Here is a 16,703-nt window from a genome sequence, read left to right as displayed (position 1 = left end):
ATAAGAGAACTTGTTAGGTCCCCACAAGTATTGACTAAAAATCTATGTATTACCAGGATTTCAGCAAATGGTAATTTGCTTCCAGCAGGGGTAGCAAGGGGAGTGGGCACAACAGGAGCGGGACTTCCATGGCTGACAGTGACATCTGTGTTCCACCATTGGCCATAGAGGAAGGCAAGATCAGCAGGTGAAGCTGTCCCAAGGTTAGTAGTTATTGTGTCTGTGTATGGAGGGTTACATGCACTTTGCTTGTGTGCTTTTAGTTGAAGGAAAGGTTTTTAGTTTCTAGTTGAAGGCAAGCAATGAGAACTGATTCACAGACAGGTATAAGCTATTCTGGCAATCCTTAGGAGTGTTTACTTAGAGCAAGAGAAATTTAGGGAGACTAGGTTTTCTCTTAATTTGACATGTTTGGGTTTGGTGTCATAATTTAGCTGTTAAAGTAAATGTTGAGATCACATGTTGTTGAGTTCTGAAAATTTGGATAATAAATATCTATAATAAAAGTGAATAAAACAGGTCTTTGAAAATACAAAGCCTTTTCCCAATCATGCCAAGGACAGTCACATGCAGTCATGAAAACTGAGACTCTACAGACAGCAGAGCAGAAACATGTGTTATTTGAGACAAGTTTTATTTGAAACACAAGCTTTATTTGAAACAAAATCTTTTTTAAAAAAGGGTTTATTTGAAAAAGTTTTATTTGATACAACTATTTGTAGGCATTCTGGAGACTCATATATAGGCAAAAGAAATTAGATCATACATGCAATAGAGCAGAAGAAATGCTTTGTATATAGAAAGAACACTGCTAAAACATCTAAAAAGTTGGCATTATATATGATTACAAAGAAAAGAAAACCCGTCCAAGAAAGGTGGTATGTTCAATTTGAAAGAAATTAATGTAGAAATGACATGGATCATGGTCTGTGAAGACAACCTTGCCTTATAGTTGGAATCTTACTGAAATTACAGACAGGAGATTCAGTTTCTATTCTGGATACTCTGCCTTAAGATACGAAGCCTTGACATGACCACATCCCAGTCGGCGTAAGCTCCTTCTAGATGGCGGGATATCTCAGTTCCCGCTTCGTAGCTACGTCGGCCATGAAGTAAACGCCAGTTATCAAAAGTAATCACATCACCTAGACAAAAGATTTTTTTCAATGTAAATAATCATGAGTTTAAATGATTTGCGGAGCTAGAAAATGTAAAATGTAAGATAGCATTGCTACTTTGTTCACATCAAGAAACAGTGTGTACAGACCTGTACTCCTGGGGCTAATAATACATTATATGTTTATAAAAAATTTTAAAAATTATAAAAAAAAAAAAAAGAAACTGTGTTTCTTTGTCTCATTTTTTGGTTTGTTTCAAGTTTTTAATCTAAATTCTAGTTCATTAACATATAGTGTAATATTAGTTGCAGGAGTGGAATCTAGTGATTCATCACTTACATAGTGCTCACCACAACAATTGCCCCCTTAATAACCATCACCCATCTAGCCCACCCCCCACCCACCTCCTTCCATCAGCCCCCAGTTTGTTCTCTATACTTAAGAGTCTGTTTTATGGTTTGCTTCCCCCCCTCTCTTTCTCCCCTCTATATTTATCTGTTTTGTTTCTTAAATTCCACAGATGAGTGAAATCATATGGTATTTTTCTCTGGCTGAAAACCGTACATTTATTTTTTCACAGAAATCAGACCATTGGATGCAAACTGCTTTAGACTTTTGACTTTTAAAGTATAAGCATTCTGTATACATTTTTATAATTTCTACTTAAAATATTATCTTTGTGTAAAACTTTGAATTGTTCTTCCTGGTTGTTATTTTGCTCTTACTTAGAAATATTTATTTCCAATTAAGTAGCTTCAGATAATTATAAGGATAGTGACTTGGTTTGTCTTCTATGTTCCTAGTATTTTGTGTACATTATTTCTAAGCCTCATAAAAGTCCTGAAAAGGGTGTTAGCTCATCTTTTCCTGTGAAAAAACAGAGGCTCCAGGAAGCTGAGAGATTTGCCTGAAGCTACACTACCGTTACATAGTGGAGTTTAGATTCCAACTTCTATTTTTTGTTATTTTTCTTTCCTGGTATTTCAATTTTAAATGTTACTGCTCTTAAAATCAGCCTGTGGTGACTGCATATCAGTGGATTTATAAAGATTTCTAGTATCACTTTATCATGCCAAAGATCAATTCAAAAAATAATCAGAACTTAAGAATATCTTTCACTTGGCTACATCAGTAGTAGAGAGAAATTCTGCTTTTTATTATAGATAGGGAAAGCCTCAAGTTTGAGGTCACTTCACTGCATAGAGATGGTCCAGAACAAACACAATGCTTTCTGTTCCTTTATTTCAAGTAGCTGGACTACTTCAAATACCACTTTATTTCAGGTAGCACTGTCTCTTCCAGATCAGATAAGCTAAATGAGTAAACATGACTCATGTACTTCATGAGTGAGAATCATGGGGATAATTTTACTTTTTTACTGGGATAGAAGAATTAAGTAGAATCTGCAGTTCATATTGTCTGGTTATCAGGACAGAAAGTATAAGTCATCAGCCTTGACCGCAGACATGAGATTTCATTTGGCTTGTAGCTTGTCTTTCACATATTTCTTCTTTAGGTTGGAGGTTATTAAATTTCGGTGTGCTTAAAGTTTACCTAGGAGTTTGCTAAGAACGAATATTTTTATGTCTGGAGAGGCAACAGAGCAGGGGCTGGGGCTGCTCACAAAATTCTGTGTTTCACATGCCGTATTTGAGAGAAACTGCTCGAGATCTTGCTCTACATGGTTAAGCTTGAAGAACATCCAGTTGTTTAAGAAAATGTGTTTCCACTGACCTGGATTCATCTTGAAAGTAAACTTGGATTCTTTACAGTTCATGAGGTCAACAAACTCCTTCAGAGCAGCATAGAAAGGCTGAACTCTTTCAACGGGTGCATCAAATACCGTGTCTCTGGTTGCATTATTGAAGTTGATGCGAACCACTTGGCCTTTATCATCTAATCTGTTTTTTAAAGAGAAAAAAAGTTAAAAAGCCATAAGGTATTTATTTACATTTCCGAGGGTCGATTTGTCTTGGAAGATGTGTCTGAAATACAGTATTAAAGAATCCAAAAACATGTACAAAAGGTAGTAAGACTATCTGCGGTATGATCTATTCATTTGTTCTTTATTCATTTAGCAGTTTTTAAAAGGTTTCCAATTCAGTATAGTTAACATACAGTGTTATATTAAGCTTCACGTGTATAATATAGGGATATGGCAGTTCTATCCATCATCCAGTGCTCATCAAGGAAAGTGTGCTTTTACTGGGTATGGTGCATAAACAATGAATTCTGGTACACTGAGAAGAAATTAAAAAATTAAAAAATTAAAATTTAAAAAAAAAAAGAAAAGTGAGCTTTTAATCCCCTTTACCCTTTCCCCCTTTCTCCACCCCCTTCCCCTCTGGCAACCATCAGTTTGTTCTCTGTAGCTAAAAGTTTGTTTCTTCGTTTGTCTCTCTCTCTCTCTTTTTTTTTTTCTTTGTCTTGTTTCTTAAATTCTACATTGTGGAGTAATTCTATTTTTAACTTTTTGAGGAACCTCCGTAGTGTTTTCCACAGTGACTGTACCAGTTTGCTTTCTCACCAGCAGTGCACAAGGATGCCTTTTCTGTACATCCTCATCAACACTTATTGTTTCTTGTGTGTTTGATTTTAGCCATTCTGACAGATGTGAGGTGACAGCTCATTGTGGTGTTGCTCATTGTGGTGATAGCTCAACTGTGGTGTTGCTCAATGAGGTGATAGCTCATTGTGGTGGCATTTCCCTGATGATTAATGATGTTGAGTATCTTTTCATGTTTTCCATCCATTTAACAGGTATTTTTTGAAGACTTACTATGTAAGTGCTAGAGTGATTCAAATTAATTTAAAATAACTGTTGCTGAAAGATTCCAGTTAAATTTTTTTTTTTTTTGTATTTCAGGAAATGAATTCATTCTTCACTCTTTAAAATAGTAGCTTTTATGTATCGAAGTATTTTTAATGTTACAAGTTCATGGGTCAACACTTTATTAGGGTTTTAGGTATAATTTTTTTTGAAGCATGATTGGGAAGAAAAATCTATTTTGTAAAGTTTGAAATTCACTGTTCTAATTCAATCCCTAGTTTACAGGTAGGGAAACCAAGACACAGACAAAAGAAGAATCTGCCAAAGATATGTTCTTCGTATCTCTCTATCTATACTCTGTATCTTAGTATATAGGCTTTTAGAAGACCAATACTCTATCTCATTTAATATTGTATTCTCAGAACAACATAGAGCCTGCATGTAATAAGCAGTAAATATTCATTGCATATGTGACTCTCTAAACTTTTTTTAGTTCCTTGGGAGAATACCAAGGTCTTTTTAGTACTTTTGAGATAGTATATTGTGATCTCTCTATCCTTCCTTAGAATATGCATCATGATCATGACAATGTAAGGTAATATTATTTTTGATGTAAAAACATACCATTATGTTTTAATTTAATCTATGCTTATTATCATTAGCACAGCATGAGCACTGTCTACACACAAAGCAAAAAGAAGATATATTTTTAAGCTTATTGGGAAGGTAAACTTTGAGCCAGTCCTAAACATCTACTAACTCCAAAAGAAAGGATGGATAAAAACTGAAGGTGGGCAAAGATGGTGGCAAAGTGTCTAGAGTTGTTCCTGGGCCAGCCCAGGAGGTGGTACTATGACCCTACAGCTGTAGGGGACCAGACCGGATGGGTCAAACCAAAGAGACAGTCACATGTACCCAAGGGCTTGGTGACACTGATTTGGGGTCTAGATCACACTTAGCTGACCAATGACACAGAGTAAACCATTATCAACAAGTCAAGGTATAGAAGGAAAATGTGATTGCCTGTGCTATATAAACTGTGGCTCTCTGGGTCCCTGTGCTTTGTCACTCAGATTAATATTCAATCCTCAGAGCCAAAGGCAATTGTAATGGTGAACTCTAAGAACTGGTCATTAGCTCTAACTCTTTGCTTTTTGATAGTGATGGAAAACTACCTATTGAACCCACACTGGGGAAAGAAAGGAAAAGGTTTTCAATAGGGCTCTTGGATTCTTAAAATCAGAATTTATATATATTGATTAAAAAGCAAATATGTCTGAGTAGGCAAGGAGTGCTCTCCCTCCTTCCCCCATCCCCTCCACATAGATAAAGAATGCTCTGTGACCTGCAGGTTGCAGCTTGATGAACAGAGTCAAGGAAAAGGTCAGTCAGCAGAAGATATTGTGGGCCTTTGGTTTGAGTGGCACAAGGGCCAGTGTCTGACATTTCATTTGCTCTGTTAGCATTTACACTGCGGGTTTCAGAACCTTTCAGTCTGAGGCGATTTTGTCTTCTAATCTTAAGATTCTAGCCTTACTGCTCTTGGTTCACTTTCCCTCCTCTTTCCCTATGCTATTTTCCATACATCTAATGATCACACCCTTTGTGCCATCCTCTGTGTCACTGACAAGGTTGAAATGACTTTGAAACTTCTTGGAGATCTACACAAGCCATGCTGGCGATCTGTTTCTTTTTTCATTAACACTCTAATTCCTTGACGGAAATGGTTATGCTAGTAATGAACTCTCTCTTTTAGAGTCCATGTGTATATCCTCACATATGAAAGGAATATGATGAAAGGAATTTTGGGACTCATCAGTTTAAGGAAAATCAGAACTGTGTGCCCCATGGACCATTGTATTACACTTTCATTTCTAAAGAGTTCAGATATATAGATAATAATAATCAATATTTTCTCTTTCTTTTTCTCACAGTGAGAGAGAGAGAGAGATATCAAGAGAGAGACATTCTCTGTCTCCTTTTCTTGGTATTTACTATTTGAGAAAAAAAATAAGATACAAATTCATAATTTAGCATTTTCAGAAATGATATCAGGAGAAGTAGAAAAATTTAGTTTTTCTACTAGGGAAGTTTTTTCTAGGGAAGACATTCTAAGGATGAACAGTGTTAGAGGAGAAGATTGGTTGACATCTCAAAGATCAACCTAAAATGCAAAATTGAGTCTCTGTAAGCATTCTGTGTGCAGCCAGAGAATGAAGGGGAGGTCCCAATGCAGGGTTACATGCTAAGGAAGGGTAAAATGTCTCTGAAGACAAGGAGTAACTGGTTACATTATAGCAATGCATAAGGGGCAAATGTTTAAACCTAAACGAGCATCCTACTGACTGCAAATCAGCAAAAGCAAAATGTCATCAGTGATGCCAACAAAAAAACCCAGTAAAAGGACTGCAGTATCCTTTCCTGAAATCAGAGTTGGTGCCAAGAATACTCCTTGTTAGTTACACTAGTCTGTCTCATTGAGAGAGGTGATATTTGATGGAACCACTTGAATTTGTTGTGGAGATATATGTATCACTGTGGTGTTGCCTACCACATCGCATTTTACTGGGATCTGCAGGAGAAATTTATTTCACACTTTAGAAGTGTTTTGAATCTTGCAAATTGATTATATTCCTCCTTGCTTTGGTCTGTCGAAGCTCAGAGCTGAAACTGAAGTCTATCACTAGTAGTTGTGTTGGAGTTTATAGAATTAGCAATTTATTCTGCTCTTTCAAAGCCAGACACTGTGGTAGGGGAGCCTATCTATTGTCTCTATAACTCCCACTTTGGTTGTATGTGGTAGGCACTAATATTACTCCCTTTGTACTGGCAAAGAGACAGTAGCTTAGCAAGCCTGAGTTATTAGACCATGACTGAACTGCTAATGAGGCAAGGAGTAGGAACGGTATTCATAGGATTGAACTTGTAACCATGAGGATGCACTGCTGTAGCTTAATCTCACCATTATTATTTTTTTCCTAGTTTCTTTATCTGTTTGTTTTTCATTTTACTTCATTGTACCCTAACTCTGCCAGCAGATCTTTTTGTGATAGATAGAACATAAACATCTCAAAGGAGTTAAAAATTTAACCATGAGGAATATTAACCCAAACACACAGGCGACCCAAATCCCTCAATTAATTGAAAACCCTATTCATTTCACCCCCGTTGTTAAAAATACATTTTTGAGTGGATTAACATTAACCCCTTGATAATCTCTGGGGATATCCCCAAGACCTGAACACTTGACAATGGCCAAATTCTGGAATTCTACTACAAAAAATAACAAACACATATTATGATTCAGATGAGGAGCATTCAATTAATCTCACTCAGTAACTAAGGGTTTATTTGCTTTGCCTCCATTTGCCAGCCTTGCAGAATCTGCAATTATATTCTGCCACAACAAAATTATGCAATCTGTTGTGAATTTTTAAGTAATTTTTGAACAGTTAAAACTAGAAATCCAAGAGTTATTTCTTTTCTTTTCCACCTTGGTGACTGGCCTCTCAAGAGAACATTATTCTGAACTAGAATTTATTTCTGATGCCTGTCTCTCTTTCACACCCTTCATCCCATCTGTCAGGAAAATACGCCATTTCAACCTGCAAAACACATCCTTAAACACTTCTCCACACTGCCCCTACCACCACGTGGACTACTCATATTCTGGTTACCCTCACCTCCAGCCTGTCATCCTGCAGTGGCTTCCGGGCTGGTCTTCCTGTTCCTGCCCTTGCCCTTCTTCACTATATTCAGCACAACAGCCAGGGTGACCCACTTAAAATGTAAATAAATTTATGTAAATACAAATGTTTCTCTTCTGCTCAAAATCTCACAGCACCTCCCCATTTCCCTAAGAGTAAAAGGCAATGTGTTTTTAAACAATGCATAATAAGGGTTGCATGATCCTACTCCCCTCTGACCTCCTCTCTTAAAACTCTGCTCCACACCAGACTCCTTGCTGTCCTTTGAACATACCAGATGTGTTCTTAGAGCCTTCTTAGGACATTTGCTCTAGCTGCTTCTGGAAAATGCTCCTCTTCTGGACAAACTCCTTTACTCTTTTAAGTTTTTGCTCAAATATCACCTACTCAGGAAAGGTTTTCCTCACCACAAGTTCCATCTCCCCTTAAGTCTGTGGTTCTACAGATTCCCCTTATTCTGCCCTATTTCTCCTTTTTTCTTAAATACTTAATTTTAAGTATTTTTTTCTTTTTAAAATTTTTATTATATTTTATTATATATAATAATTACTTTATTTTATTTTTTTCTTAAATACTTAATTTTAAGTATTTTAAATGCTTAAAATACTTAAATACTTAAACAAAATTAACAGTCAGTGTAATCTACTCATTTGTTTTAAAATCTCTGATTTCCTCCTCCCTCACTAAACTTTAAGCTTCATGAAGGCAAGAATCCTAGTTTTGTCCATGGATGTATCCCAACCACCAAGACGAGTGGCTGCTTTCAATAAAAACTTGTTGAATGAATGAATGAAGGCCATATAATATATAAGAAAGATGAGTTTGCATATTGGGGATTTCATAATTTGTTAAATGAATTAATTTTCATATCATTTGGCTGTTGGCTGTTTCTACTAAAAGAAGAATACAAACTCAACTTTAAAATTAGAAACCCCCCTATGATCCAGCACTTACACTAATAGGTTTTTACCCATAGGATACAAAAATACAAATTTAAAGGGGGTAAATGCATTATTATCAACAATAGCCGAACTTTAAAGAGAGCCCAAATGTCCATTGACTAATGAATGGATAAAGAAGGTGTGGTCTATATACACAATGGAGTATTTCTCAACCATCAAAAATAATGAAATCTTGCCATTTGCGACAACATTGATAGAGCTAGAGTGTATTAGGCTGAGTGAAATAAGTCTGAGAAAGGCAAATACCATATGATCTCACTCATATGTGGAATTTAAGAAAGAAAAAAGATGAACATATGGGAAGGGCTGGGGATCAGGAAAAGAGGGAAATAAACCATAAAATACTCTTAAAGATAGAGAATAAACCGAGGGTGATGGAGGTAGGTCAGTGGGGGATGGGCTAGATGGGTGATGTGTATTAAGGAGGGCAGTTTTTCGGATTAGCACTGGGTATTGTATATAAGTGATGAATTACTGAATTCTACTCTAGAAACCAGTATTATGCTGTATGTTAACTAAGTAAAATAAATAAATAAATAAGATAAATAAAAATTAGAAACACCCCAAAATTCATGAACTGAGGTCTGATTAAATATGTCCAAGAAAGACAAGGTAAGACAATTCTCAAATAGAAGGATAAATTTGTGGCCTTCGTAGGTACTTCAAAAACGTATGATAAAATAATGTTGAATGAAACAATAATAAAATGTTCTATGCAGGGAAATATGATTTTTGTTGGCTTCAATTTAGGCAGACATTCCTGTTTCATTCTCAGTCCATGTGGTTCAAATGAGACTGAGTTTGTTCCAGAGATGAACATGTAATCCAGGATTGGCCAATCGGAATTCGCTGACTTCCTGGCCATGGTGATTGCTTCAAGGATGGATTCAAATACAAATCTGACAGTGAGTCATCTAGTTTTGTTATAACTATTGGGAAATAAGGGTTTTCTGTGCATGTGACTCCTAGCTCTGAGGACACTGCAAATGCAGAGCTTCTATTGACATCTTAGAAAAGGAAGCCAACACAGAGGATGACAAAGCTAAGAGATGTAGAAAAAAGAGATCAATATCAGATGACATTGTTTGTCTGTCAGATTTACCTGATTTGAGTTAGAATCTTTTCCCCTTCCTGCTAAAAGGATTCTGACTACTACAATCATACTGATTATAATTCTGTAGAATTTGTATGTTAAAAAAAAATCAAGTGTATCTTACATCTTAATTATTTCTCTTATACTAAGTAAGAAGAGAGAGTAGAGAGAGTTCATGGAATTTGATAATGATTTTTTTTATGGTGAAAATATTTCTTTTTCCCTCTAAAATTGGATTAAACTGCTAATAAAAAGTAAGTTCTGTAGTTAATTGAAGCTTTCTTCTGTTTAAGCTTTAGGTTTAGGGAAATAAAGCTTTTGCAGTCAGCTATTTAATTGCTTGAGAAATGTATAAATGGTACTTACTCTATAATTTTGTGTTTGGATTGCACAGAGAAATCACAGTAATCCACTCCAATGTCTGTAAAGTCCACAAAAGTGGAGGACAAAATCTGGAATGCTCGAGGATTTTTTTCCCTGAGCTTTCGGCATACGTTAAACCCATCTACGATTTCTGAATCACCCCCAGTGACTGTTTGCTTTATGCAGTGCAGAAATTGAACCTGTAAAAAGAAAGAGAGAAATATGTTTTAAAATGGTAAACATTTACATTTTTTGACATTGTTAAAGATTCAGAAAGTTATGAATGCACTAAAGTCAACAAACCTCTTAAATCTCTTTTGTGTCAGCAGGGAAAGGGATTGGAGAGAGAAGGTTGCTTTAGACACTATTTCAGTGTGAGACATGAACACAGGCATGATAATGTCCATTAGTAAACAAAAGGCACAGATCAAAATAGCTGTAGGGAGCGAACACTTCGTGTTGGAGTATTTACTCACTTCATGTTGACTTTACAGAGGTGGGATTTAAACTGAGCAAAGGAGGATGGGTAAGATTTTGGATATGCAGAGCAGAATGGAGAGAGCAAATCAGGTGCAGTCATAATGGATGTGCAAAAATGCACACCTCACTATGTATCAAAAAGTTTGGTCGCGATAGAGGTTCATGACTGAAAAGGATAGATCCAGTTGAAAAGGTTATTGAAGCACTTATTATAGAGTCTTGAATGTCAGATGAAGAATATTGGATTTTCTCTTCTGCACAGAGGGGAATTGTTGAAGGGTTTTACATTACAGTTGTAATGTAGCCAAGACTGAGTTGAAGAATATTAGTCCAGTGGTGTTACATAGGACATATTTTTTTAAAGGAGGTGAGACAGTAACTACTCGAGAGTTAAATGAGATAGTTGAGGTAAAAGGATAAGAAGGGAATGGAGGTTGGGTGGGGCTATGAGGATGGATAAACCTAAGAAGCTCTGGAAATAAGAAACCAAAAGGATGGTTATTTTTACTGATTTAGGGGGAAATGTTCAACATTATTTCATTTTGAAAAGCAAAAAAATGTAAAATCTGTTTCTTTCTTTCTTTACTATTTTTTAAAAGCTTTTATTTCTTTATTTGTCAGCGAAAGACAGTGTATGTGTGCGACATAGCACAAGTGTGCGGGAGCAGCAGGCAGATGGAAAAAGAGGCTCCTCACTGAGCAAGGAGCCCAGTGTAAGACTCTGGAATCATGACCCAAACTGAAGGCAGACACTTAACCAACTGACGCACCCAGGTATCCCCCAAATAGTAAAATTTAGAAATATATATTTTGGATGGGGTTTCTGTGACTCCTTTAGTTAGCATGAGTGAGTGATTTTGAATAAGCTTGAATTTGTTGAATAAGCTTGAGTAAGTCTAGACCCAGATTTTCTACTTAGAGAAATGAATACTATCTAGCTGTGAAAACTTTATTCTCAGTTAAACAAAAATAAGAAAGAGAAAAACATCACCAAACATCCAGATTAGGGGGAATATGAGTGGAAAAAATATCCACTTGGTTATTTCCATAAATCATCTAGAACCGTGCTGTCCATTCCAACTTTCTGCGGTGACAGAAATGTCCTCCTCTACTGCCCAGTACAGTAGACACTAGTTCCACATGGCTATTGTATCTTGAAATGTGGTCAATGTGACCAAAGAACTGCATTTTAAATTTTATTTAAATATAATTAATTTAATTTAAAATTTAAATGATCATATATGGCTAGTGACTATATATTGGGTAATAGATCTAGAACACAAATCCTGCCTTCTTCCTCAGACTGTTCACATTTTCTCAATATTTTAAATCTCACACATACTTGTTCTCAAGTTATGATTGTACACTTATCACTTCCTTACAACAGTCCTTAGAAGGTCAGACTTTCCTCTCCATTTTATGGTGGAAGAACCTAGACCCAGAAGTGAAAAAGTTGGCCCCTAGTAAGAACACGGCTACACATGGTGAAGCTGTCATTCAAACCTTTGTCTATTTGCCTCAAAATCATCATACAGCAAGTTCTTTTCCTTTTAAAGGGGGGGGGGGATTCTTTTATGGGACTCTTAATAGTTTAGTATCATGAGTTGTGTATATATATGTGCTTTGTAAACTCCAATTCCTGTTTCAGGTTGATTACGCCTTATTTTCTGATGTTAGGAGAGAATTGGTCTACATTATTAATGGTTCCAACCTTAAACTGGTGCCAATTTTTTAAGCTCAAAAAAAAAAAAATGTGCACAAGCTGACCAAGTTGCTGTAGAAAACCATCTCATCACCAGGGCTGTGAAAGGTGAAGCAGCATGATTAACAAGAGGATGAAATGGAAACATCAACCTCCGGTCTGCCAAACTCCAAGAAGGCAAAACAATGGCCCAACTCTGTCTTTGAGAGAACCAGTGTTCTTTAAATCCTCTTAGATTTTGCCATAATGAAGTCACAGAATATTTCAAATAAGAATCTTTAAAAAATGTCAGTTGATGTCTTTTACATATATGGCAAGGCCAAGTAATAATCTTCTTTTATATATTTATATTTTAATGCAATCTTGTGAAAGAAAAAAAGATGATGGTGGCAAACAACACTTCAATCACCTAATTCAAACAGTACATATTCACCTGATGTGTATAAAATCAAATTCTATTTCATGTCATTCATTAAGAACCAAAACTATTTCCTTTCTAGATGTTACTTCATCTACGCATCCCAAGCAGCATGAGACTTTTGGCCCAAAGACAGTGAGCAAAGGAACATCTGTGCTTCTTTAAAGATGTGTCACCTCATCCCTGCCCCACATGATCCAAATTGATGAAATTCAACTCTCAACAGGTAACTCATTATTTAGATCATTTCATCTGCATTGAAAAGTGAATTATTCTGTTTGTTATAAAAAAGCTCAAGCTTTGTTACAAAGACCCCTGAACTATTCCAAATGGAAACTTGACCAATAGCAGAAACAGCTACCTACATTCTAATTATTCTCTTACAACAATCTAGACATTTTAGGAATCATCTGTCACTTAAAAAGCTTCTGTCAGGTCATTTATCTTTGAATGTGTCTTTTGCTGATGGAGATAGGCACAACTTTGTGGTATTTCTTTGCCTTTTTTATATCATATCTGTGATGTCCCTATTACATGAAATGTGCTGAGCTAAGCCTTAGTTTGTAATGTCTGATGATGTCTATGCTCATCGCATTATATAAATCATGGTAATTAGAAAGTCTAACTCAAGGCCAGCACGGTATGGTGAAAAACCTAACTAGACGGAGGCCTGGGCTCCGTTTTAAGTGTCCTATTATTCGGATGTCACTCAGAGAAAGCATTTAACGTTGCTGTGTGTCATTTTGTCATCTAACATAAAAAGGCATGATCAATCACCTGCCTTACAGGAATGTTAAGAGGGATCAGACAAAGTAATATATATAGCATACTTTGAAAAAGTATAAAATGCTATGAAAATGTCAAGCATTATATTATACTTCAAGAATATTTACAAAGCCATGTAATCACTTTTCCTTAGGCTTTCAATTTTAACCCAGAAACAAAACCTAACCTCACTTAAAACAGCAGATAATTAAAATATTAAATTAGAATTTTTAGTTTTCTAGTCTAATTTTTTCAAAAGATTTTATTTATTTTTTTGAGAGAGAGAGAGAGAGCAGAAGTAGGGGGAGTGGCAGAGGGAGAAGCAGGCTTCCGGCTGACCAAGGAACCTAATGCAGAACTTGATCCCAGGACCCAAAGTTCATGACCCCAGCCAAAGGCAGACCCCACCCAGGCACCCCAGTGGTATTCTTTCAAGCCACTAAGTTATAAATTGTTTTTTATGCAGTGATAGCTAACTGATATGAATGGTAGTCGTGTGACTTTATGGGAAAACCCTACATTGTGTTCCCTGGTTTCATTTTCTCTTTTAACTCTTTTGGGAATGGCAAATATGCAAAAGGACCTGAAGATGTACTGCTATCATAAAATTCATCTAAGCAAAGCAAAAAGTGCCAAATTTCCAAAAGGAAACAAAGAAAGGTTTTTTGTTTTTTGTTTTTTTTAAATACACAAAAATCTTCTATCCCTTGGAAATCTCAGGCTATTCAGGATTTAGGCACAGAGATTTCATGTTTGGATTATGCTTGAAGAAGGATCTATGTAGGACAAGTTAGCTAGTGAAAACTAGAGTCACTTAGACTCAAAATACAGGAGGATACTGGTCCTTGGCCTGTCTTGTGGAAAATATGTTGGGGCTCACCTTACCCCAGGTGGATGATGGAGGGCTGGATAATCAGTGTGAAAGCTTAGCTTCCCAGTTGTGTAAGCCACATTGTTTGCGTCAATTTTGTCTTGCACTTGCCAAGTATGTCTGTAAAATACAAGAAGCATATGTTTAAACGGTCTGTCAGTAATCCAGAGGAAATGTGTTAGAATGAACTGGATACATGGGGGAAATGGAAACTTTTGATTTTATGAAATAATTACTGTAATGATGTGAGCCAAGAAGAGAGCCTGGCTTTTCCTTATCCAAAGTTACCATTTGAGAGTATGTACCTCCCCCTTTCTTCTCTCTTCTCCAGAGAAAAGTACATTTACACATTCGTCTATCCCACAGAGCTTATAAAGAGGTATGTGTGGGATTGTAGGTTAGGTTTTTTTTAATAGCTTAGTGCATTTAAAATCATTTATTGAGGTGAAATTCACATAACACAAAATGAACCATTTAGTGGACAGTTCGGTGGCCCTTAGGACTTTCACAATGTTGGTAAGCATCACCTCTACCTATCTAGGTGCAAAATATTTCCATCACTCCACACGGAACCTCTTACCCATGAAGCATTTTCTTCCCATCCTGCCCTCCTCCCAGTCCCTGGCAAACACCAATATGCATTTTGGCTCTAAGGATTTACCTACTTGGGGTATTTAATATAAATGGAATCATACAAGGTGTAACCTCCTGTGTCTGGCTTATTCTACTTAACAGAATATTTCTGAGATTCCTCTGTGATGGACCATGTATCATTGCTTCATTCCTTTTTATGGTCAAATAATATTCTATTGTATGGATATTCCATAATTCGTTTATTGACTCATCAACAGATGGACATTTGCACTATTTCTACTCCTTGGGAGATGTGATTAGTGTTGGCATAACCATGGGTATGCATGTACTTATTTGAGCACCTGTTTTCAATTCTTTTGGGTAATGCCTAGGAGTGCAATGATGGAATCATATCCTAATTCTACCTTTAACTTTTTGAGGAGGTACCAAACCATTTTCCATAGTAGTTGGACCACTTTACATTCCCACCAGGATTTTTGAGGCTTCCAATTTTTTCACATCCTCATCAACGTTTGTTATTTTCTGGTTTGTTGTTGTTGCTGCTGTTGTTGGTTTTAACCATCCTGGTGGGTGTGAGGTGGTATATCATAGTTTCTTTTTTTTTTTTTAAAGAGAGAGAGAGAGAGAGAGCATGAGAGGAGAGAGGTCAGCAGGAGAAGCAGACTCCCTGCCAAGCAGGGAGCCCAATGTGGGACTTGATCCTGAGACTCCAGGATCACAACCTGAGCTGAAGGCAGTCGCTTAATGAACTGAACCACCCAGGTACCCCAAAACTTGTTTTTTTAAGATTTTATTTATTTATTTGACAGAGATCACAAGTAGGGAGAGGCAGGCAGAGAGAGAGGGGGAAGCAGGCTCCCTGCCAAGCAGAGAGCCTGATGCGGCGCTTGATCCCAGGACCCTGAGATCATGACCTGAGCTGAAGGCAGAGGCCCAACTCACTGAGCCACACAGGCACCCCCAAGGTATATCATAGTTTTGATGTGCATTTTCTCAGTGGTTAATGATGTTAAGTATCTTTTTATATGCTTGCTGGCCATCTGTATATTTACTTTGGACATATGTCAATTAAAGTCCTTTGCTCATTTTAAATTGAGTGGTTTGTCCCTTTTTAATTTCTATGAGCACTATAGATATCCTGGCATATGATCTGTAACTATTTTTACCCCTTTTGTAGGGTTGTCCTTTCATTTTCTTAGTAATGATATTTGATGGTCAAAAGTTTAAATTTTGATGAAGTTCTATTCATCTATTTTTGTGTTTGTTTGTGTTTTTGGTGTTAGACCCAAGGATCCATTGTCCAATCTAAGGTCATGAAAATTTACACCTATGTTTTCTCCAAAGAATCTTACAGTTTTATATATAGATCCTTGATCCATTTGAGCTAATTTTGAATAATATGTGAGGAAGGGGTCCAACTTTATTCTTTTTGCATGTGCCTATAGAGTTGTCCCAGCACTGTTTGTTGAAGGGACTGTTCTTTCCTCATTGAAAGGTTTCAACACCCTTGTTAAATATCAGTTAGCCATAGATGCATGGGCTTCCTTCTGAACTCTGAGTTCTATTCCATTAATCTGCATGTTTATCTTTATCCCAGTACCACAGTATTTTGATTACTATAGAATTGTAATAAGTTTTGAAATCAGGAAGTATGAGTCCTCCAACTTTGTTCTTGTTTGTTATTATTATTTTGGCTCTTAAGAACCCTTTGCAATTTCATATGAATTTGAGCATTGCTTTTCTATTTCTACAAGAAAACCACTGGAATTTTGGTAAGCACTGCATTGAATCTGTGGACTGCTTCAGGTAGTAATCACATCTTAACAATATTCTGTCTTCCAATCCATGAATGCAGGATAT

At 36.5% G+C, this 16,703-nt stretch overlaps 1 protein-coding gene across 2 annotated transcripts in view; it reads right to left on the bottom strand.

Annotated features, from left to right (window-relative positions):
• Positions 1–611: 611 nt before the first annotated feature.
• Positions 612–16,703, bottom strand: part of BBOX1 (gamma-butyrobetaine hydroxylase 1) — a 62,035-nt gene continuing 45,943 nt past the window's right edge. For both annotated transcript variants that reach the window (XM_047747275.1, XM_047747273.1), the window contains exons 5-8: positions 14,264–14,369; positions 10,017–10,213; positions 2,853–3,019; positions 612–1,145 (exon numbers count right to left, since the gene is read on the bottom strand). In XM_047747275.1, the coding sequence (XP_047603231.1) occupies positions 985–1,145; positions 2,853–3,019; positions 10,017–10,213; positions 14,264–14,369 (631 nt within the window). In that variant the 3' untranslated portion in view covers positions 612–984. The remainder of the gene's footprint in view (positions 1,146–2,852; positions 3,020–10,016; positions 10,214–14,263; positions 14,370–16,703) is intronic.

The sequence above is a fragment of the Lutra lutra genome, chromosome 10 (assembly GCF_902655055.1).
Source record: "Lutra lutra chromosome 10, mLutLut1.2, whole genome shotgun sequence".
Taxonomy (NCBI): domain Eukaryota; kingdom Metazoa; phylum Chordata; class Mammalia; order Carnivora; family Mustelidae; genus Lutra; species Lutra lutra.
This window is presented reverse-complemented; position numbering and strand designations above follow the sequence as displayed.